The sequence below is a fragment of the Hyposmocoma kahamanoa genome, unplaced genomic scaffold (genome assembly GCF_003589595.1).
Source record: "Hyposmocoma kahamanoa isolate Upper Pololo Valley unplaced genomic scaffold, ASM358959v1 92, whole genome shotgun sequence".
NCBI classification, from domain to species: Eukaryota; Metazoa; Arthropoda; class Insecta; order Lepidoptera; family Cosmopterigidae; genus Hyposmocoma; species Hyposmocoma kahamanoa.
The window spans coordinates 17,957,539-17,982,744 of record NW_020654748.1 but is presented as its reverse complement, the minus strand read 5'-3'; the positions used below and the strand labels follow the sequence as shown (position 1 = coordinate 17,982,744).

General features: G+C 35.8%; 1 protein-coding gene across 3 annotated transcripts in view; it reads right to left on the bottom strand.

Moving 5' to 3' along the window:
• LOC113236798 (glutamate receptor-interacting protein 1) overlaps positions 1-25,206 on the bottom strand; it is a 283,967-nt gene that overhangs the window by 95,436 nt on the left and 163,325 nt on the right. The window contains exon 1 of one of the 3 annotated variants that reach the window (XM_026472981.1): positions 8,537-8,679. The exons of the other annotated variants lie outside the window; for them this stretch is intronic. Coding sequence (XP_026328766.1) covers positions 8,537-8,663 — 127 coding nt within the window. The 5' untranslated portion in view covers positions 8,664-8,679. Of the gene's footprint in view, positions 1-8,536; positions 8,680-25,206 lie in introns of those variants that run through there. 3 annotated transcript variants of the gene reach the window in all.

Below are 25,206 nucleotides of genomic sequence, written 5' to 3'. Positions count from 1 at the left end.
TCATTGGTTTATTTTGTTCACATATGAAAAATCTATAACATATTCATAAAGCTTCGTTGCTTTATGGTATTGAAAAGTCGTAAAGGCATACGTTTTGAATACGATTTTTCCAATACAGGATAACATCAGTCAGACGTTAAATTTCATGTTACGCGTTCGATTTCTAAGATGTTCGAGACAGGATGATGAATGAGCGACTGCGGGTCGTGATGTCGAGAGGGTGGAATTGGAACACATAGGAGTTTTAGATCTATGGCTTTTGGGAAACAATAGATGGGCACGGAGAAATTGCAGAACGAGTAAACTGTTTAAAACGTAGACTTTTTAGATTGGCAAATCAGGAGCAAGAAGTTATTTTTAAAATTATAGAATATAATGAAAAATGTGGAACTTAACATCACGTTATGAGGAACAATAAGTACAAATCACTCACTCATCTCAGCTCAGGGCTCATTGAAAACCAGCGCCACAGTCATATGCGACTGTGGCATAAGCTGAATGAAGTCCTTTTGTGTACGCCACAACCGCACACATGACAGTACAACATTTGTAGTTGTTATATTTAGTATTTTTCTGTTTTGCTCTTTGTTTGTTATTGTCTTATTTTATTTTATTTTAATTTTGTTAATTACGTCTTTTTGTTTTGTTTTGCTTGTCTAAGTGATATCAATATTTTTATTTTTTTTGTATCTATGTGTTGTGGCGTTGCAATAAATGTCTATTCTATTCTATTCTAAATTACTCCAGCTTATCATCCAGGGCAAAATGTGAAAGTGTCGGTGAAGGGCGGCACTTCTGTCGTTCGTCTGCAGTATCACCTCGCTCTATAGAGCGCCTGCCTCTAAAATCAGGATTGCCACCGATGTTGTCCAATTTTCGATAGGAGAGCAAGCCCAAGGAGAAGATAATTAATTATAGTTAATTTTTTTACACCAGTAGCAGATTCTTGTAGTAATGAAATTACAAAAAACTGTACCGGATTTGCAGTATTTTGGTTTGACAATTTTTTTGAGGAGCCCATTGGAAGAAAATTTTTGGCATTTTCGAGACTCGAGACAGACGTTTTCAATCTCGGGAATTTTGAGATTATTAAAACATAAATCATTTCATTAAAAAGTATTAAAAATCTACTAAATCATCCGTTATTTCTTATTCTGGCTACATGGACGTGCCAACACTTTAGAGTACAGCTTAATATAATTTGTGGAGATCTAAGAACGGTAGTAACAAAATCGGGTCCTCTACATCTGAAACTATACTTAATCCCCTTTGTTTTTTAAGTACCCACTATAAAAATGAAAAAGAAGTCATAACTTTTGTTTTTAATTAATGTTTCATACATTTTTGTTTTATAATTTGTGTTAATAAAGTTAAAACTTAATTAAAATATCATGTATTGTCTACTTAAATGTCACGATTATGAGTCGATACTTATAATCAAAGTTTTAAAAGCAAGTTTCCATAAACTTTTTTTTAAACTTTCAAAGTCTCGTTTTTTCCGGGATTTTCGAGTCTCGAGTTCCCGGGACGCGGAAGTGCAGCGACAGTGAAAACCCTAATCAAAAAGAAACGTATTCGGTAAATTATACATAGACTAAGTAAGATAAATTAATGGTTTTATTACAATTTTGCAAAACAACCAGTCAATAACTTTCAATGTCCATTTAAAGTTGACTTGAGATTTCACATAGCACCTGTATTGATCTGCTATTTCCGAGGTGTTGATGCGTAAAAACAATCGAGCTATAAAATCGGTTAAGAAAATTTATTCAAGCCCATCCCGGTAGGCTTTCGGAGCACGTCTTCAAGGCGCGTTAGTGACGGGTCAGAGGCCCCAGATTGGGCAGCTACGGTCTTTTACGGTCTAACGCGTTTCCCTCATCATGAATTTAGTTTTACACAAACAATTTAATCGCATTTATACAGCGTCTACAAAAAGGGTCTTAAAGCCTTCTAAGCCTTGAAAGATTCGAGGTTGCTTAATTTGAGGTCAAAAAGTTGGATACAAATTTTAACCCTATATGTGTCAGTTAAAATCGCTGCTTTTTAAGGATAGTGGTTCAATTCAAAATAGTTCCTTTTTTGACTTTTTATTGAGTCTCATCCAGAAAATGCTATTTATTGTGAATGGGACACCGACCGTTCTATTGGTTAAAACAATTACATGACAACATTGGGATGGTCTACAATTCGTCAATTTTGCGCTGCAGATGCATCTCAGTTTCTTTTAACCCATCTTTCTGATAAACTCAGTGCTTTTCGAAATGTTTACTCCTTAACTCGTAACAGGTTTCAATTAATGTGTATTAATTTTTGTTTCTATAATGAAAACTGGCCGTTATTTATGCGGCTTTCATGGCTACGAAAACATTTTCTACGAAATCATCTAGAAGTAGCCTCAAGAAGTAAATATAATAAATACCTAGTTTTGAAGTTAATCCCAGTTTATATTTATAAAGTACCTCTGGCTACGCAACCTAAGCTACGTCTCTAGGTTATAGTACTAAGTCTGTAACTTATATAAGGTATAGTACTACAGAATCATAGGCAATGAATTTATCAATGATGAAAAGTCTAGATTTTTTTTAATTAAAACAGTCCACCAAAATGAACGTAATAATCATTATCCTTCGTAGTCAATGGCCTACAGCTGGTACACAGCAGTGTAGTCAGGCCTTTAGCTGTGGAAGATAAAGATGTTTTGTATTTTTTCACAGTCAATTGTCAGTTCAATAAACCTATTGTTTTATAGCGTACGAGTTTTTTTTTATAATCATTCTGGTTTAAAATAGTGATATTTTTGTGTAGTTATCATTAATAGCCTACAAGCACTGGCTATGTTGAGCAGACTTTGTCATAATCCGATGGTCTAACGGTTTTCACATAGAAGGTCTCGATTTTGATTCTTGGTAGAACCAATTTGGCGAAATTAGCTTTTCTATATTGGATCCGGTCTGTATATTTTGGGTTATTTTTTGTGGATCCCAATTCTCTTACTCACAACACATAAGAAATTTTCTTTCCTTATTATGAGAAGACTAGGTTATTTGGTTTGGTTGCCCGGCACACTACTTTTAATACATTATTATTATATATTTCACGTCATGCTCCAAATTTAATAATTTCAACTTAAATTTTATTAACAATAAGTAGATCCCGGGAAGTTGTGGGAATCCGCTGAATGCAAACGGCGCGGCACAGGTCGTTGTGGCACTCTTTGGAGAGGCCTATGTTCAGCAGTGGATGTCTTTTGGCTGAAATGATGATGATGTTGAAGTAGATCCCGACATTGTCTATATCAAAAGCTGGACAGTATACATATAACTGTGAATAGACGGTACTTTCAATTCCAACACAATTCTAATAAACCGAATTATTACTAATTGGTAAGGAATTCACCGAGCTTATATCCAAATTCCTAATTGATGTCAAAATTTCGTGACTTAATTATTGATGAAAATATGACCAGGTTATCAAATAAATGAACAAAATTAATTAAACTCGATAAGTAATTGTTTTCTAGAAACTTTCGTTAACACTTGAAATTGGCAGTAAAATAATGCAGGTCAAGAGCGTGTTTTTTTTTAATACTAACAGGCACTCACTCCACCTGATGCCTCTTCACGCTTCGTGTAAACCGTGAACGTGAACCTGACACGAAATTACATACTATTATCGAACATTGAAGTTCTCATTGCCATCTTAGAGTCTTCCTCTTGGACACGGATTGCCATATCCGATCTGAAAGTCTTTTAATAGGCTTGCTGGGTTGGCCGGGGTAAGGGCAATTTGTTCAGGAGGGGATTTCCGGAAGGCTTTTATGAGTCAAGCGATGGCTCACCTCAAACGTGCCCTGGATAGCACTTGCGCGCTTGAGTATTTAAATGGCGGCTACTAGTGACACGATCAGGTTGACTGAATACTGGGCCACAATAGTATGTATCCATACGATAAGAAGAAATCATCATTAATTTTGGTCTCAGAATTCTTGTTACGATAGCCATAATCACGTAAGCTCACGAGATTTTGGTGCGCACTTCCTCTTGATTTTGTTTTTTTTTTAATTTGACATTTTCAGGAGTCCTCGAATAATCCGAAAATCTGAAATGTTGGAATTCGTTTACTATTGTGTGTTTTTTGAATATTAAAATGTAGAAGATTCTAAATCTAAACTTTCGATTTACTGGGATATAATTGTTATTAAAACATCGAACACATGAAATAAAACAAAAAATGTATAGACATATTGGTAATATTAAGGTTTGTGATATTAGGATTTGTTTGAAAAAACAAATATAGATGATTTAAATTCAAAAAAATAGTAGTTTCATTCCTAATACATAATAATCGTGAAAGTCTAAAAACTCGATATGTAATATTGTTATATCTTAATGAATCTCTATAATTAAGATACCCCGCTCAACCTAGAGGCTCCGTTTTCAAATTTCTATCTATCATTTAAAACAGTATTTTTGAAAAAGAATAGATATTTTCAATATTGTTTTATCTACAATTATCATCATCCACAGACACGTCCTTGTTTTTGGCCCGGTTCTCCTTTAAAAAGACAGTATTTCACGCGTTTTCCAGGGGTTGTGAACGTACTGTACAAATCTGTAGAAACTTGCGTTCCATTGTGATATTTTCCTCCCCCGGAACTGGCAAAGTTAAGTTAGGTGTATTTCCAACCGTCTATTCCAATTGACGTTGTTTTTCATCAGGCCGCCACCGCTTTGTTTTTTTAATTATTAAGTATTGAAATTTTGCGTTTTTTTCTTACTATATTCCAATATACGAAAATAATTTACACGTTAATTATCACTGGCAAGTAAATTGTTTGATTCTATCAAGTCAATGAACAACAAAATACCTATTCCATTGTTCAATAAATATAGGTATGGTTCAACAGAACCTACCTTGAGCTGAGGAATTCACTGAACTATTTTCAGCTCTCTCAATAATCCTAATGTCCTATTCCAAAATAAAACGTGTACTGAGAGGCCGTACGGGTTGATGTATATCAATATAGAAACAATTAAGTGCTTTCTATAATAACAGTGATAAAAAATCCAATAATAGAGTTCATCATTCGAAACTAAACCAAAAAACAACAAAAAAACGCAAGAAAATAAATTCTTTAAAATGTTTACTAAGAAACACAGACTTTGAGTATTTATGATACCTCTAAAACACGTTTTATATCAACAAAACGGAGACGTTTCCTCCAGTGGATTACGTCTCATGGCCCAAGTCCAAAGAGTCCATAATTAGGGTCAGTCCACTTTACGCAATACTCTCTAAAAATAACTGGGCCCTCATAATGGGATGTTCGACGTCTGGCACATACCTAACGCATGTCTTTGAGAAATTCGTTTTTACCCAACTTCCCCGGAACTGGCAATGTTTTTTCGGGCGTATGTATAGTATATCAATGTCAATTTCTTCAGCTCATCGCGTAGCATAGCCGTTCAACGGCTTGATGGATTTTAGTGTTTGAGGTTTCGTTAAATTCGCTTTGATCCTCAGATCCTCAAAAAAATATTTTGTGTCAAAAACCAACATGGATATAGCTCCATATATTATAAACTACAGCGAGATTAGAATTAAAACTATTTTTTCGGATCTAATTAGAACAAATTATACGCAAAAATTTATGCGCGTTATTTTGCGGTTTGGCAAACAGGTGCGAGATCGAAGGAATTTGTCCTTGTATTTTGTTCGATCTTTGTATCAATAATAACACTAAACTAATGGAGTATTTTCATTAAAAAAAATTAATATCATGTTAATAAAAACATGGGGTCTACTCTCCGTCTGATATTCGTCCCAAACAATTACAGTCAAATAAGTAATACACGACGATATCAAGCGACAATGTCAAGTATGAATTTGAATTTTTATTTATTTGAGTATTATTTATTTGATAGTAATTGTTCCGGATTCAATAAAACAAATATTGCACATGTTCGCGATTTAGATTCTAGAAAAAACGCCTAAAGTTAAATTTTTGTTAGTTACTTCATACTTGTACATTTTAATAATTTATTATTTAACATAAGTAAATAATTGATTTGGTGGATAAGAACTGTGGTGTCCTAATGGTGTATATGTAATAGGTGAAACATACCGTCTTTCAAGCAGAGGTAGTGGGTTCGAATTCGGGTTCGCATATCTGAGTTTTCTCGGAATTATGTGCGAAATTAAGTTTGACATTTACAATAAGCTCTTCGGTGAAGGAAAATATCGCAATAAGATCTGTACATCGAAGAAAGTTCTTAATCCTCAGAAAAGGTGTAAAGTCCCCACCCGGTAACCTATCACAAACGTTTGTTCGAATTTTCTTTTTTTTTTTAATATAATAACGCACACTCTCAACATAGCCTCGCACTAAGGAAACCCTGCGACTCAGGTACCAAGGATACACACATAGACAATCACAAATCACACCCAAACTCACGAGAGAAATAAATGTAGGCCATACAAATATTTCTCCCGGCCGGGGAATCGAACCTGGGATCTCTGCGTGGCAGTCCGACATGGTAACCGTTCGGCTACAGAGGCAGTTAAGCATATTACACCGAAAACCGAATTATAACGAAACAGTTGTTCTTTCAGGATATGTTGAATGTTTATCACAAAGACACGATTAGGTTAGGTTAGGTTAGGTTAGGGGAGGGGAGGGGCTGCGCAGGGCGCTGGTGGGGGCGCGGACAAGTGCAACAGCGTACCCGTACCCCCACCTACAGCGGAGAGGAGGAACACTCCGGGGGTTTAGTGCGGTCGGGCTGCTCCCCTTCACGGTTCAGCCCAGTCCCACATAACCCCGGCTCTGCCCCCGCGGAAATTTCGACCAAACGTTATTTCTGGAAAATGTCATTTCAGACAGGAGACATGTAAATGGATTAATCATGATGTGTATATACTTCAGATGTCTACATTATTAAAACATTCAAGAAGCAATCGTAATTAGAATATTCCAAATAACATTTCTCCTGATTCTTGTTGTCTTAATTCATGTTGATTAGCACCATCTGACACAATACAAAAAGGACACATCTTAACAAAAATTTAAAAGCAATATATCAACAATTTCCCCAAACTTCATGCCCAGCAGCGGGACATACAGATGGGTTGATGATGAATCAACACCTTTTAGAATTTTTTTATGACAAATTGTAATTTCTACTTATAACTTTAGCTTTTATAAGACAAGCAACAGGATATATTATATGCGTAGTTAAAGACAAGAGACTAATTTTTATGCGTCCAACCAGACGTCCAGAAGCACGTGCTGGTTCAATAAATCTAGTTGTGTTTACAAAATGTTGCTATTTATAAAAATTCCTGTTCGGATTGCCATAGAAACACCATTCCCTATTCTTTGTATTGGTAGAGTGTATTGTTTGTTGAATAAACTTGTCGAGTTTTCCTTTGTTTTGTTTAATGAACTTGAACTAAAAAGACGCTTGTACCAAAATAATGAGTGTAAGAAGATTTCAACGGTAACCGTACTGAATTGCCACGCGGAGGTCTCGGGTTCCATGCCGAGCCGGGAGAAATATTTATATGGCCTACATTTATTTCTCTCGTGAGTTTGGGTGTAATTTGGGTGTAAACTGCCTCCGTGGCCGAACGGTTACCATGCCGAACTGCCACGCAGAGGTCCCAGGTTCGATTCCCGGGCAGGGAGAAATGTTTGTATGGCCTACATTTATTTCTCTCGTGAGTTTGGGTGTAACTTGTGGTTGTCTATGTGTGTGTCCATGGCACCCGCGACACAGGGTTTCTCTAGTGCGGGGCTATGTTGAGTGTGTGCGTTATTTATTATTATTAATTTGTTATTATTATTATTGTTAAATTTTAACTGTGTTTTTTTTATAATATCAAGTGATGGGACGAACATGTCGTGACTGTTGCAGTGTCACTCATAGGTATAATTCGCAAAGATCTGAGGGGCACTGCCTCTGCGCCCGTCACCCTGAGACGTAAGTTGACAAGTCCCATGTACCGAATTTCACCAGCACCCTTCAAAATCGGAACACAGTAATGCTGACATTACTGCTTAGCAGAAATAGATAAAGTGGCAGTACTTCCTTGGACGACCTTTTTTCACAAGGAGCTGTGAGAAGATAGTTCTCTAAAATTTTGCCGTACACTAATTTCAGTGTTTTTCTTTTCGTTCTTACTTTTAGCTTATAATATCTCAACTTATCACAACGAAATAAAGATGAAATTTTGTAATATTTACAATGCGTTAAAACTTACGAACTGTATTAAAACTTGGATGTTAGCTGCTAAAACTCAACTACCACGCGCATACGGTTTAAAACCAACTAACGTTTTCTGTTACCAACAGATTCCAAAGCTGCGAATTTGCAGTGGCTCATATATACACTAGCAGGTTGAACAAACAACCTCAACTCCGGATTTCCCTGTACCAGAGAAGCTTCTAATCTCTGTTTGCAACCGGGCCGCACCTCATTAAGCTGTGTTTATTTTTGCATATACGCGATCGTGTATACTTTGTCAAACTTACGTCTTTGGTGTCGTTTAACACGAGACAGTGTTGGCGTCTTTGGTGGTTTAGTCTTGACACTCCTGTAGCAGTACAGGGGATCTTCTTTTCCTTTCTGTTTTATTAGAGGCAGCTTAAAGTTGAACATGTTTCACTAACAACACTTTCATTACAACACTAAGTAAACATCTCCGAATATATATATCGTTCACTCATTCACGTCTTTTTGGATTACATTAGATAATATTTTCATGTTTGAAATTCGAAACGGGCAGTAACGCGATTTTTTCTTTAAAAACTAATAGTTTTAAAGAGGAATAAGCAAGAGCGGTACAAACGCGTGCTCGCGCGACGCTTTCTGAATTTTGTGAGTTGTTTTGTGAGCACGCGTCCAAATTATATTTAGAACGCACACGTCTGCCGCTCGCACTACGTCCGTTATAATTTTAATAAATAAATCCCGATACAAATATTGCTGGCAATAAAACATTATAAATAGTGATGGTGCACAGATAACGTCTTTTATGTTTCTTTGATGCGTTTCAGTCAGGAGTTTTATTTACTATTACGTTCGTAGTTTACATGAACATATGTCTGATATAAAACATCACAATATTTTCAATTAATGATTTAATATTTATCCCAGATGTCGTTGATTGTATTTTTATTGTAACCATACATTAGTACAATTGGTACTAAAAAGTGTCTAAAACACATATCTATAAATATTGTGAAAATGAATAAGTATCTTTAAAAAATATTTGTTATTGAGAATGCTAAGGAACTAAAATAAAAACTACTTTGAATTTTGTACATCATTATTTTACCGAATAATAAACCAGCACAACGTAAAGCATCTCGAGACTCAATGTCAAAAGACTCGAGTAAAATTAAACTATAGCGGTCTAAGATCTTTGAGACGAAGTGTGGAAAAATAAACTGGAAATATCATCTGTTGATTCATTCCGGAAACCACACTGTTGGAAATAGATCGGCGAGGTGTTTTTTTAGGCATCCGCCGTTAAGTAGGGCAAAACCAAAGGTTAGTTATTGACTGAAATAATCGGAATTAAGACACCGTATAACTTATAGTAAAGCTTAACTTTGATCAGATCTATGATTACAATCACTCTAACATTTTAACAGAAGTGAAACGAATAAAAATAATACTGTGCCAAATTACCACACCAATTGCCTGGTCTCAAATTAGGTAATTTCCTGTAGGTACTACGAGTACCTGACCAAGGGGATTAACTCTAGTGCAATGACCAGAACACCCAGACCAGAACCAATTTAGAAAAATTGAGTTCCCAATTTGGTCCTAGCGGGAATCGAACCCGGGATCTCCGGGACAGTATAAACTATTAGGCAACAGAGATCGTCAAACACACGTATTCTAAAACTGCCAGGGGCTAACATATTACGATCAATATTGCCAAATTAATCCTAATCTTCATTATCATCCTTGTATAATTTCGTTTCGTCGACTTTGAAACCAATCACGCTACTCTACTCCACACGTACATATATACTTACATATACAGGTACCATCATATCCCCAAATAGGGTAGACATAGACTAGATACTTTCTGCACAAACATCTATTAGTGTAAAGCAAGAATAAGAAACAGGTGTGACAATTGTAACACCACAACCCAAACAATAATTTTATTAACTCCGTGTTGTCGCTGATTGCAGTTGAGAACTTTTTATGCCTTTTCATGTCAATTGCAGCGAAATAGAATATTCGAGAACAGTTGGTAGGAAGTAACCGAATTCTATTGTTCACATTCTAAAGCGTGTACAAGGTGACACCTTCGTCAAAGAAGTTTCAAGAGGTGACTCATGAAGAAAATATCTGTTTCATAATTATCAAGTGATGTGATGAAAAAGTCGTGCGCCCAGTTGTAAAGCATTACATCTACGCATAATAGTTGCAGCGCCACTCAGAGCATTAAATCGTAAAGGTCAAAGGTCAGTGCACCGGTCGCCTGGGACATAACAAGTCCCAGCACAGGGGTGCTGGTGAAATTATAGGTAAGGGTAACGACCCTTCAAAACCGAAATGCAATAATGCTCACATTAATTACGACTAGGCGGCAGAAATAAGTAAGGTGGTAGTACTTCCCTGAACAAACTCTTTCAAAGGAGACCTATTGCTACAAAAATTTTGTTAACATTAAACATAGGATTTTGTACTGTAGAAGGAGCGTAAGTGCGCATCTGCACTACCTACCTCGCTTCCGGAGGAGCTTCCTCTTGTGGGACTAGCTCATCTGTTGAAATACCTGAAAGGCCGTAGACTATCTCCTATGACTACATTATAACTCTATAAAATTTTCTATAATAATAAACCATGTACCCTTTACGTACTTTGAATTGTTAATTATGCTAACTTGTTATATCACGTGAGGGGACGAACAAGTCATGCACCTGGCGGTAAACCTGTCCATAGCAATTGCAGTGCAATTCGGAGCTTTAAATCCCAAAAATCTGAGGAGCACTGCTACATCGTCCGTCACCCTGAGACATATAAGTTGACAAGTCCCATGTGCTTGTAATTTGACCAGCACCCTTAGCCTTCAAAAACCGGAATGCATTATGCTCATATTACTGCTTGACGGCAGAAATAAATAAGGTGGCAGCACTTCTATGTACAAACTCTGTCACACTGCTACTTATTCTTCACCCAACTTTATAGCGTTGTATTATTTAATTTTAATTTAAACATTAAATGATGCATTATAAATAGTCGCTAATTTTTCTAACAGTCTTTATATTTTTATTCCATTAACTAAACAATTGGAAATATGTATTATTACGTCACATAATACCCTTCTCGTTAACCGTCATACTAAAAAGTTCGACCCTACGAAACTAGAGCTATAATGAAGGTACCTTCTCTCTAACGAGGTAATATTAGTCCTTCGTCAAGTATGTAATTAAAGCTACGTAGTAAGGTCAGTCCATTCGGGTTCCCTATAGACCTGTTAGTGTACTGCCCCGGCTTAGGGCAGTTTCGGTACTAAAAATGTTTACGGGAATGCTTTTCGGACTGCTCCGCATCGTCGTAATTGGATTTCAAGGTACTTGTTTTCACACTTAATGGTATAATATTATACCATCTTATACTTGTAAGAATTGTGGGAAAAGTTATTTAAACTAGGAAACATAAACGATTTTAATAACGGTCTGCTTGATTGTGAGTTTTAATCGTTGCGTGACAGATATTTGCGATATCACGACTGACTGACCATAAGAAGTAGAATCTTAAGTTCCCTTCTTATATTTCGGTAGAGTGAGATAGGGTAGTGATATTTATCCAAGCATACGACCACGACTCCACGACCATTATAGAAACTCTACCATCATTGATAATCCCTAAAATCATTACAGAAATCCTACCAATATTGCACCACAAGCTAATAAAGACCATTTGACTGTCACTATGTATGCACTGTGGAATGAGAAATAAATTGGTGTTGGTGCCATCTGGTTTCACCAGGAGCAACAACCACCAAGATGCAATCTGCTGTGTCCCGTGTGGAAGTCGTTAAATTGCCTTCGTACTGAGGTATAAGATAGAATAAGGCGATCACAGTCTCTCATGTAAACACCTGCACTCTAGTAGATCTCAATGCAGCCACAGATAATGCATTTAAGGTAGCAACATACTGCTTCAAGAACCATAGACACGATAAGAAGAACTACAAGATAATTTATAAGTATTTGTCCCATAGCACGATTTATTGTACAACTAACACAAAGCGCAATCAATAGACCCAAGGAGCACACTTTATACGCCTTAAAACTGTTATATCTATAAACATCATAATATAGTATATACATTTAGATAATAGTTATCTATAAATGATCTTAGAAAAAAGAAATTGTTCATAAAGACTTATTTCACTAAAGTCAAAATTTTAAAACCTTCTCAATATCAAACAACTTAATTAAGGGTAATCTCTCTTAAAATTTACTCGTATAGTCCTTATTTTAAGTTCATCTGTAGAACAACTATTTTATAAATTATTTTTAGTAAAATTGTTCTATATTGTAGTGTATTGTGCCGTCTATAACAGGAATACAGTGAAATCATTGTGTGGAATGTGGTTGGCGTGAAGAAATAACCTCAATTTTGTAATTAAAATTTCATTTCTTCCAACATATGTTAGGTATGTCATAAAATATTCCTTATATTTATATGATAGGGAATTTATCTGCCTTTCTAGTCATATATAACACATTCCATGTAATTATACAGAATAAGGTTTTTTTGCGACAAAATGGATTTTTTCAATTGTTTTTTTGATCTAGTGTTTCGAAAAGTTTTTTATTGCATAATACGCTTAACTTTTATAAAGATTTTGTAATACTGTCAAAAGAAAAAATCACTTAGAAATATCGCGTTTTGTAGACAATCATAAAAACGTCATAGGAGTGAATATTCTTCTACAAAATCAAATACACTAAAGCAAGTAAAAACAATCTTTTCGTATTCTAAAGTTTTTCTACACATAAAGCTAGAGACAAAGTGCTCCCAACAGTGTTTTGGAAAAGCTTTAAATTCTTATCGCCATTTTTATTTTTAAAGAATCACTGAAGTAGCCGAGAAAAATTTCTTTGTTTTTTTAAAGTAAATCTAAGTTGAAGAAGCCTAGAACTTCTTGGAAATGGTTTGTTTTGTGAGTTATTTTGTATATTTAAGCTTTCTATAAGTATTTAAAACCGAACATGAATAACGGTATTTTTATTAAGATTATATTTTATATACAAACATTTAAAATTTAGCGAACGCATTACTTTTATGGCAGGTTTTACATCACTTTTCACAATGTATTTAAAGTCGCACGTCAATTTGCGCTTTCTAACCGATTAATCATTGCGCGAAAAAGTCAGAAATATTATATTTAATTTCGCTATGTTGCAATTTTAATAGTTTATATTTTGTAAGCCATTACACTTGAAATCTATTAGTATTAGTTTAGTATTTTGGTTTTAAAATAGCATTACAAGAAAACTATCATAGGCTATAAATTACTTAAAAACTGTCTACAAGACTAAATAAAAACTGTCTTCATTCTACAAATGGTCTTGTAGCATTCTAGAAGGGTTACTTGAGAAAAAAGATAAGAATCACTCTTAACTCTACCTACAGACAGTTTCTTAACGCACTCTTGTGATCTACTAATAAAGCTGTGCCACTTTAAATTATCTAGAAGCCTTCTTCGAGATATCTTGAGGGAATCTGAACTCTTAAAATATTCAATCGAATTAAATTCTATTAGAAGATATCTTATAGTATATATTTGGATATGGGTGTGCTGCTTGGGGAATGTAGAGTAAATTCGAATACATTTATTAAATAAATTAAACAATTAGTTTTACTAATTTGCGTGACACTGCTTGTGATTAATGCGTTTGTGTTTTTCCCCGCTATAATACGGAATTTGTGTCGCGCATGTTTTTTAGAAAGCCTGTCGACATCCATTCCGCTGGAACTAAGGCCGATTGATAATGACATTCTGAGTGCAGATGCGTTACCTGAAATAAAAAGAGAACAAAAGTTAATATAACATCGGTGAAAACTTATAATATACAGAAAGAATAACAACAGATAGAAATCTGTTGTCATTATAGCGAAGTGTATCAATGGAGTTTGAGTGGATCATATTGAGAAGTGAGCAAAATCAAAGGAAACGTACTTACAGTTTATTTTCACGATAAAATTATAGTTACTACAGAAAACAGAAACAATAGTAAGTAGTGAGTAATGGAAGAAAGGCGCCAAAATCAAGTACATTTAAATTTAGAATTTAAATATAAAACTAAACTAAACCGGGGGTGGTAGCTGTAAAGGTATATAACTGGGTGACGAAATACTTTCATAGATTTCTCGTAGATGGCGCTACGGCTAAAAAGTCGCTGAAAACCAAATACAATTGATCAAACAAACAAGCACATACAAAAGTTTGTGAGGTCCGCTGGTTCGTTCCGTAGCTTAGTTGGCATAGCATCTAGCACGGTTTGGTAGAACACGTCGGTACGAATCCGGCCGAATCGAAGGAATTGTTACTAAGTATTCGATCTTTGTATTAATAATTATAACAAACTAGTAGATTAATTTCACTAAAAATAATTAATTGAAAACTGTTAAAAAGACTATTATAAAAAATAGATAAAAATTTTTTTGCAACTGCTGCGATTCGCTACATCCATAAATAGCAGGAATGTAATATACGAGATATGGACTCTATTTGCAGATGTGGCGTTCACGTTTGCTTTCTTGTAAGTTTTGATCCTAAATGCTCGCCTTCATTGGCTAGTATCATGTTCAACTACATTATAGCACCTACGCGGTCGTTATGCTACGGGTAATGAAAATGCCTGAACTGTATAGTTTAGGTATAAGTTCTCGTATCTCTGTAGTATAATATGAATTAACAATAACAATAAAATGCTTTGCAATAATACTTCAAACACTTAAAATATTTTTACAGCAAATGTCTGGAGACTTTATCGTTTAACGTTAATGGTTTCCATCTATGATATTTATAGTTGTATTTGAAAAGACCTGTCCAACGGCAACCTATTTTATAGGCAATCCTACAAAATAGGTTGTATTATATTACTTTTGCGTTCTACTTTAGTTCTGTTTGTTATGTTATTTCATACACTAAATTTCCTGACATAATAAGTATAAATGAAGAAGGATATGCTCGGAGTTTCGCTGTGAGATCAAATACAAAAAAAGGATGTCCGCAAAAGTACTAGCGTAACCAATACAGCCCAAAGATTTGAAAAACTTAAGTGGCGGTGGGCGGGACACATTACTCGCAGAACAGATAGCCGATGGGGTCCAAGAGACCTCGAAAGGTGAACGCGTACCGGAAGACGCAGCGTGGACAGACCACCCACAAGGCGGACCGACGACCTGGTGAAGGCTTCGGGAATCCACTGGATCCAAGCAGCCCATTACCGGCTATTGTGGCGATGTCCTGGAGGTGACGTCTTTCTTCTGAAATGATGATGAGGTGCATAAACGATAGAAGGGTCTATGATATAGGCCCCGAAAAGCCAAAAAGCCAAATTGATTGTCCCTTCTCTAGTCACTTGATGACAAATAGTAGAGCTTCAATAACCCCTACATCAACCGTTTACTATAGGATTTAAGACTTTTCTTCCATGAAACGGTCCACATGATCAGTCTTAACTCGTAAAATTAATTTCAAAACTAGTGGTGTGCACCATCCGAGCCCACTAAATCACGAAACTGTGGTACAAGTTTAATTAACTCCAAGGAATTTATTACGGTAGGCATACTTCATAGCTTTAAAGCGTTAAAAGTGTTGATTTGTTGTGAATCTTATTTATATGGGAACAAATTTCGTGATTTATTGTTTATAAGTTTCGACAGAGAGGTCAATTATCGAATCCAAATCGGATGGGCAGTGTTCGGAAAGCTATGTTATATCTTTTTGCCGAAAATACCGCATTGCCTCAAGGCAAAAGTCTTTGATTACTGTGTGTTGCCAGAGAAGGGCCTTATAAAAAGGCTCAAGGTCGCCCAAGGGACAAAGGAGACACTCCGAGGAGAGGCACATAGCTCACTCGGAGTTTCTCTGCGAAATCAGAAATGAGGTTCAATACAAACAAACTTAATCTTTTCATGACAAAACGTCACTACTTTTCTTGCCTTAGTGCTTGTATTGATTAATAAATTGTTCAATGAAATAATCTCAGTACAGAGTACTAAAAAAACCGACCTCAAAAGTATGTGGAATTACGTCTATTTGCTAAGTTTTATTGAAATATCCCCTAGTTCGCCACTATACAGGACTTGACACTGGAGATAATAAAAATAGGTTCTCACTACGACACTACTTAAAGTATATTGAGAGAAAAACTAAAAAAGTAATTGGTACTGATAAAGAAAGTGGCACAAACTTCGGGAGGCCTATATCCAGCAGTGGGTGAAATTAGGTTGTGAACGATGATGATGAAAGAAAGTATTTTAATACATTTATATACCAATTCATTTTGTAATAACAATAAAAACCACAACAATTGTAACCAAATTTTACCTAAAATAAAAACATTCTCAACGTTTTTGTTTTACCTGTCATATAAATATTTAAGTAGGCCATAACAAAAAGTAACTTTTGTAACAACAAATAAAAAAGTTGCTCGAGAACAACCTAAATATAAATAATTGAAAATTGAAGTACACTAATAAAGTATTCAAAGGAAAAAAAATCGTTTCACGACGTATTGAGAATAAAAATACGAATAAAGTTAATTCTCTTTATATAAACATAAAATGTATAATGTGCCACACAATCACACCAATTACCTGATTTTAAACTAGAGAAACTAGGGCATCCAGAACATCCGGTCCAACCGGATATTGAATCAGCGACCTCCTGATCTAGCACCTGTAGCCGCTGAGCTACTCCGATCACATATATCGTGTTTAAAATTCCTTTGGAAGAAGGCTTAACTACGTCCAAAATAACGACACCGTTCATTGGCTCTTGTAACAGATCGCTAACATAGTAGCAATAGAAAGATCAATTATTTAACGGAACAGCGGGATAGAATTAAAAGCTTATCGCAATTTATAGCGTAGATTATCTTTTGGTCAGCTACACTGTTCGGGCCAATATGTCGCGGACGACTTGATTTAACGGCATACTTTGTTTGGTAAGTTAATATAACAGAGAGTAAAGCGTGATATTAAAGTTTCATAAATTAAAGGAAACCTGTTCATAGGAGATCTTTCAAAGACATGCAAGAAGGTCAACGGCAGCGTGAAGTGTTTGTAATTCGAACACAATTAATTTATATAAATAATTAGTGTAATTAATTAATAATTATAAATGTTTTCTTTTAATTGAATTTCACAATGTTTTACCATCGGGTATAGGGTTACGTTTTTCCAACGTATAGGACCAATAAGTAGTGGGTTTGGTGGTAAGCGACACGCTTGTCCATAATAGTCGCAGTGCCACAAAGAGCTTTAAAATACAAAAATCTGAGGGGCACTGCCACTGCGCCCGTCACCCTGAGACGTAAGTTGACAAGTCCCATGTCCCGGAATTGCACTAGCACCCTTACCCTTCAAAATCCTTACCTTGATAGGTAAGGTGGCAGTACTTCCCTGGACGAAACTCTTTCATAAGCAGCTCTACTAGTATTATTTCACTCTGTACAGCCGAAACGGCTTGATGGATTTTGACTTATGATGTGTCGTTAGATTTGTCTTAGTTGTGGGAGTATACATAGTTATATATGTATACTCTTAGTGTGGGAGTATATAGAGTCAATTTTTTTGATGTTATTATCTTACGCTGGCTAAACCAAACGAGATACATCTAATTGATCTATAAAAAAGTCCATGAAAACATTTGTCTCCTGACGATAACTAACAGTAACCACAATTTGTATTAATAATTGTAACAAACTAGTGGAGTAATTTCACAAAAAATTATTGAATATTAATTCAATAAAAATTTCATTAATATAGTGAATAGCGACATCTCTCGCCAGGACTGGTAGCTGTAAAGGTACTAACTGGGTGATAAATCTTTCATAGATTTTGTCGTAGATGGCGCTACGACTAAAAAGTTGTTGAAAAACCAAATACAAAGACACGACGCAAGCACATAGAAAAAATTCGTGAGGTCCGTTGGTTCGTTCCGTGACTTAGTTGCTATAGCGTCTGCCACGGTATGCAAGAAGACGTCGGTTCGAATCCGACCGGATCGAAGGAATTTTGTTCTGAGTGTTCGATCTTTGTATTAATAATAGTAACCACAATAATCATAGATCTTCAATTATTGGTACAGATAAACATGAACCCTGTAATGACAATTCTAAAATTATATTTAACATCAGTCAACTTAATATTTTCTTTATAGATTTCAAACCAGATTTGACTGAAATTAGACATAATCATTTAATATTTTGTTAATGAAAAGGCAACACCTGTAAAAAAACTTAGCAAAACGTAGCACTGGACCTCTTTGTGAAAGAGTTCGTCCAGGAAAGTACTGCCACCTTGCCTATTTCTGCCGCCAAGTAGTAATGTCAGCGTTACTGTGTTCCGGTTTTGAAGGGTAAGTCTGCTGGTGAAATTACAGGCACATGGGACTTGTCAATTTAAGTCTCATGGTGACGGGTGCAGTGGCAGTGCTCCTCAGAACTTTGCGCTTTAAAGATTACCATCAGGCGCACTACTTGTCTGTCCCATTACTTGAAATTATAAAAAAAAACTTGGCTTGATTTAAAAAGATTTTTACTTCTAGGGTAAAATGTGTCAGTGCATTACGAGTCTTCCAGGTAGCTGTCGTTTTACTACCGACTGTGGGAAGAAATATGTTGGCGTGTACTGACTTGACTACTAAGGAACACCCATCCACGCGCATAAACGTTCGTTTACTGACTATGCATCTCACCGCGCCCCATACAATAGCGGCAAAACGCGTCGTGTCGGGGGTAGACAAGATTTTTTCTTATCCGGCGTCGAGGTAGTGTACACAGTTCGTGTGTAGAAACGACACAAATTCTTGCATACGCCCGGGGCCTTTTCTTAGCGTGGACTCGGACCCTTATACTACCATAATTAGCATTGGGTTTTGCACAAGGTTTTATGCAAAACATGCAGTGTAATATATCTCCGCGGTACCGGTGTCTGCCACGAAACAACAGTCTATTTTCGATGTAAAGGAGTTTAACATTAGACACACAGGAAAGTACATGTAGTCCCAAGCCGAAACCCATTTGCAATTTTAAGGATATTTCATTTTTGCTGAATCTATTTCTTGTAAAAATTCCCCACCACTTTGTTATTATTATTGATACAAAGATCTAACTGTTTCTTTCTTAGTGTTTATTAAGAAAAATTCCTTCAGTTTGATTGGACATGAACCAGTGTCTGTTGCCTCAACGTGGCTACCAACCCGCGTGTGTAGTGGGATCGAAGGAATTTTTCTTTGTGTTTGTTAGATGAGATGTAGAGTCGGAGCTACAAAATCTCGGCCATTGCAGAGCCAGATAAGTAGCCTGCTTGTCGGTTTTCTATCGGATACATTTCAGGGAGTGTGCGCAGGAACTTTTCAATTCAGTTCCACGTTCACCGTTCCTCCATCGGCCGACTAGAATGTCCGGAACACTCCAGCCTTATATCGATGATGTACCACCTATTCGCACAAACCGCTTTGCTTCCTCCTTTCTGATGCGTACGGCAAAGAAATGGAATACCCTACGGTATCTGTGTTTCCCAAAAATTACAATTTGGGGCTATTCAAGGCTTGAGTGAATGAAAAGGTACTTTTTAGGGAAATGCGTACCATCGTCCGTCACATCGTCGGTTAACCTCAGGTGAGATCAGGGCCAAGCGTGTGTCTATTGTTTATTAAAAAAAAATCTTTGTATCAATAAAAATAACACGTTAAGGATACTTAATGAATGTCTGTATAAACAGAGGTCAGCACTTTCTGTGAGTCGTCTGATCGCTTCAGATGTGTCAATACCACTAAAGTATCTGGACTTATTCTCTCAAATACATCCCGTTATTGATGGGAGTATCTAGAGTGGAAGCCAGACCTCGATTCTCAGTGGAATCGGCAATGCAAATTCAAGTATTTATTTAATAGAAACACTAACATTATGTTCACTGCACATTCTTATCCTATTTGACTTAGGTGATCTACAATGTAAATATAACAATTTCAAGTGTTGACGGCAATCTTAAATCAACATACAAACTAAATTAAATTAAATTAAAATTTTTAACAATGTAACATACACATAAAATAGAATGATTTTATATGAATTTGATTCCGACAAAACGTACCATCGAATTTGTTTCCAATGTTGAAATTCTTTGAACAATGAGTACCGCAGTGACAAAATGGATTATTGGAGCACTACACAGAATATTCAGACTCGAAGCAATTTATTAAAGTTACCTTAAAAGTTTCAGTCAGGAAGCGGATTCCAGACTTGCTCATTTAATGCTCAAAGTGGTTTACCATTGAGTCAGGAAAGTCGTTAGTTCAATGTTCGTTGACATAAATGGCGCATTTAGAATTGTTTTTTCTTGTCTATTGTACTGTGCGTTCAGGATTCTACCTGAAAAAAAATCATTTGTTTTTCAATCCTACACATCACTTAATGAAACGTTCCAAATCCTTGTCAAGCTCATGTAAGGCCGATTCCACACGGGCGTTGCTGGTGCGTTGCGTCGTCACAACGGTATTGTTACAACGCACCGAGTGCCACACGAGCAATGCGGTGTCGAAACGTAATACCGTCGCGCCGCTTACTTACGCATCGCGGCACCCCTCCCCGCTTCGTCTCCTGGTCCCTTGTCTGATGCGCATCAATTCCATCGCCGCGCGCAGTTTCAACACGCATGATATTATAGCATATAGCATGTTGTTTTAATTTATATAATATGTAGTACATACAACACAGCGTACTGACGCTTAGGCGTCACAAGGCTTATGCAATCGTATACCATCGCTCTGACTCGTCTCTCCATTCCAACTTTATTCGTACGCATTTTCTCTTCCCATTTTCAACAACAGTATCTCGTGGTGGTAAATACTCCTTGTATAGTCCCATGTACCCCGCGCAGTTCCATTTTAGCTCTGCCTTTACACCCGTAGAATTTCTTTAATCAAACATTATATAAAAATTTTATTCATCTCCATGAAATGTTCTCGTATTTCCCAAGAAAATAAATCTTTTGAAATAATTAATGTTCGTGCAGTCGCATTTAAATTATCCACTTTGCTATGAGTTTCTTTTCTTATTAACATACGAAAAGACAGGACTACTGTGGGGGTTGATATAAGAACTCCAACTTTAAGCATCTTTCGATTTTCTTTGTTAGTTTAAGTGTATTGGATTACTTGTTAGAAGTTTTATATGATTGCCCATCGCTATTTAGTTTTGCCTGAATGAGTGTCGTATAAAATTGATTTTCCTACGACACACGTTATTTATTTATTTATAATCCAAAATGTTGTAACGTTTTACTTTGCGGAGGGCGAGGTCAGACTATTGCTATCTTTAAAATAACGTTTGGTGTATTACTTCTATTAAATAAAAACATCCGAGACTGATGTAAGAGAAGATTGTACGATTTCTAACAAATTGTTATTAAAGGATTTGTTTAGAATTCAAACACAAAAATACAGTCAGAATTATAAGGGGTGACATTGTATTACTGCCTAAGTTAGGTATGTGTAATATTTGTCATATCTTCCTAAAATTCAGGGAAGCAAAACTGTGAAGTTGATATTAAAATTAAACACAGATTGTAGCGCTAATTAGCGAGCTTTACAAATGGGGTGACATATTTTATATTACACAAAAGAATGCCTCTTCAAATAAAGACACTATCCATCAATTCGCAAAAAAATTTATTTGCCAAACATTTAGCAATTTGTCCAGCTTTGCAACAGCTTTGTTTTCGCGATTTTACAACCCTACTGTAAAAGTTGTTCATACTAATAAGTACTACTCGTATCATCTCTTCACTAATAAAATGTCACACTGGATGTAATTTTTGTTTATTGTTTTATATACCTATACATACATATACTACACATATATATAGTATTTAAGGTACTTTCTCTTCATGTCCCATTGATTTTTTCTATCCTGTATAGTAATTATAACATGTTGCTGTTTGGACACAGCTGTGTTTGAACGGTATAACTTAAAACGGATGATTGCAAAATCTTCTACGTACAAAATTTACCTTTTTGTTAGTAAAAAAATATATAAGAGCTAATGTGCAAACGGCATTTAGCTATTTTTCCTGAAAGAATGAACAAATTTGTTTAAGGAAACTTCAGCGAAGAAAAAAGTATACAATATTGTAGCGCTGGTTAGCGGAGGGGTACGTAGAACGACAAATTAGACGCAGACTTAAGACTTATTAGGCGTATATTATCAAAAAGTGCAAATTTACAGGATTACAGGATTGACTGTCAACCGTGACCATGGGACCTGTAAAGGGCCCGAAACGTCGGTTTGTTTGAAAAAACAAATATACGCGATTTAAATCCGGAAAAATAGTTTCATTTCCTATAAAAGTACATTTTTTCTATTCTATAATTCCCGATATCCACAATAAAGCGACACGAACCCTTGAAAATTATACAGTCATATTTTTCGAAATGTCATTTCTGTACGCCGTGGGTATGGTTTCTGTACGTTGGTGGGTCTTTTTTTTTATATACAAAATGGCGGGACGAACAAGTGGTGTGCGTGGTTGTAAGCGACACGCCTATCCATAATAGTTCCAATGCTGCTCTGAACTTCAAATTGCAAAGATCTTAGAGGCATTGCCACTGCGCCCGTCACCCTGAGACATAAGTTGACAAGTCCCATAAGCCGTAATTTCACCAGCACCCTTCTTACTCATCAAAACCGGAATGAAGTAATGCTCACAATACTGTTTGGTGGCAGAAAGTTCATACCCGCAGTTTTCAAAAAATGTTTTTAAAAAAAATGCGAACTACATGAAGTGTTATAACTCTTATATAATAAGTTCCTTCATAGAATCTCTAAACCTCTCTCATTTTTCAGATGTGGCAATGTTTCACCATGGGAACTAGCACCCTTCTTACTCATCAAAACCGGAAAGAAGTAATGCTCACATTACTGCTTGGCTGCAAAAATAGGTAAAGTGGCAGTACTTCACTGAACGAACTCTTTCACAAATAGATTTACTGTTTAGTGATATAACTTAATCATCGTCATATTATCATCAACCCATTATAAGTCCCACTTAATTGACTTAATCTGTCTAAAAAAAGGTGAGCGGCACTGTAAGTAAGTTCTACGCGCTTTCACTTCACTTTGTTATAGACTATGAACATTTAGTCAAGAAACTGTATTTTCAGGCATTTTAATTTGTTAACCGACTTCGACAAAAGGAGGAGGTTCTCAATTTGTCTGTATTTTTTTCCTTTTTTTTGTTTTTTTTTGTTTTTGTTTTGATTTTGTTTGTGAACCGATTTCGATGATTCTTTTTTTGCTGGTTAGAGTTTACCTTGGTAGTAGTTCTATTTGAATTTGAAGAAAATGTTCCACCTGTAAGGTCGGTTTTTTTAGTACTCTGTACTGAGATTATGAACAAAGAATTTCACACAATATCATTATTCTACATACACTCATTTTTCTCTCTGCCTGCAAAAATAACAGTCAACTCGTGGCCATGGAGCGTGTATCCAGTCCGAAAAATCGATAACAATAAATCATACCGTGGAAAGAAATCTGTAAATATTGATAATCATTTAGTGAATAACCACAAAAGTCCTAAAATCTATATTACAATTTTTCTAATAATATCAAGTGACGGGACGAACAAGTCGTGCGCCTGATGTTACGCCACACGCCTGTCCATAACAATTGCAGTGCCACCCCGAGTATTAAATCACAAATATCTAAGGGGCTTGCCACTGCGCCCGTCAGCCTGAGACAAAAGTTCTATGTGCCTGTAATTTCACCAGCACCCTCTTACCCTTCAAAACCGGAACGCAGTAATGCTGACATTATTACTTGGCGGCAGAAATATGTAAAGTCCCAGGAGGAACTCTTATGATAATAAGGAGCTCTACTGCTAGAGTAAATACATGGTTCATATATTTCTAACAATTACGTCCTAATATTATCAATTTAAAACAATTACTTCCTAACCGCAGGAAAGTTTAACTCGGGAAAGGAAAACTCCAAATTTTCAATTCAAACAAAGTTGAAAAGAAAAACACGTTCAAACGGCCAAATTTGTGAATTTTTCGTGAGAGTTGATCGTTCCATTTCGATTATTTTGTCTAGACAATGACTGTGTGGAATGGTACTCGTATAATTTTCGAATATTCATCTCAAAAATATTATGGAGATGAAATGAACATCGAGACAAATAATCCTTCATCCCGGTTTTTAGATTTTCTCTCTACAGGCAAACATTTTCAGTCACGTTCATTAAGCAAATTTTACGTGCATACGCAGCAAAATTCAAACTTAGTTTTTATTCAAAAGTCATAAATGAATTCATATTTCGCTCTGTGCTTTAGTAACTAAGACATTGTTGATTATTCGCTCCTGAAAAGGATTGAAGCTGCGGTAGCTTGACATGGCAGCTAGAATATAGACCTGTGGAAATATTTAGGAAGGCCTTTTGGGGAAAAAGGCCTCGGGAAAAAACAGGCTAAAATAAAATATTTTTAGGAAAACATTGAGGACACGCAGTATATAAATAATATCCTCACGACTCAGTTTTCCACATACAAACATCAACTTTTTGCATTTATCCGCCCCCTTTTTCCCCTAAAACCGTTTCCATAAACCTGATTTATGTGTATAAACGTACTGTTACAGGCCAAGTTTTGTTAGTTGAATGTGGAGCACATTTACATACATTTGGTGCGTGAAATATTGTGTGATGTTGAACACAGCAAATATTTATGTAATTAAAGCTGAGCTAGGCAACGATATTTGTTTAGGTTACCATTTCTATTTTTAACTATTCACTGTAAGTGATATTTGCCTGTAATTGACATTAATATAAGAAACAATAATGACAAGAAACACTCGTGAAAATAACTTTTCTATATAAAAGCCTTCAAATATTTGCCACCCTTAGAGGTGGAATTTTCTTTGATGGA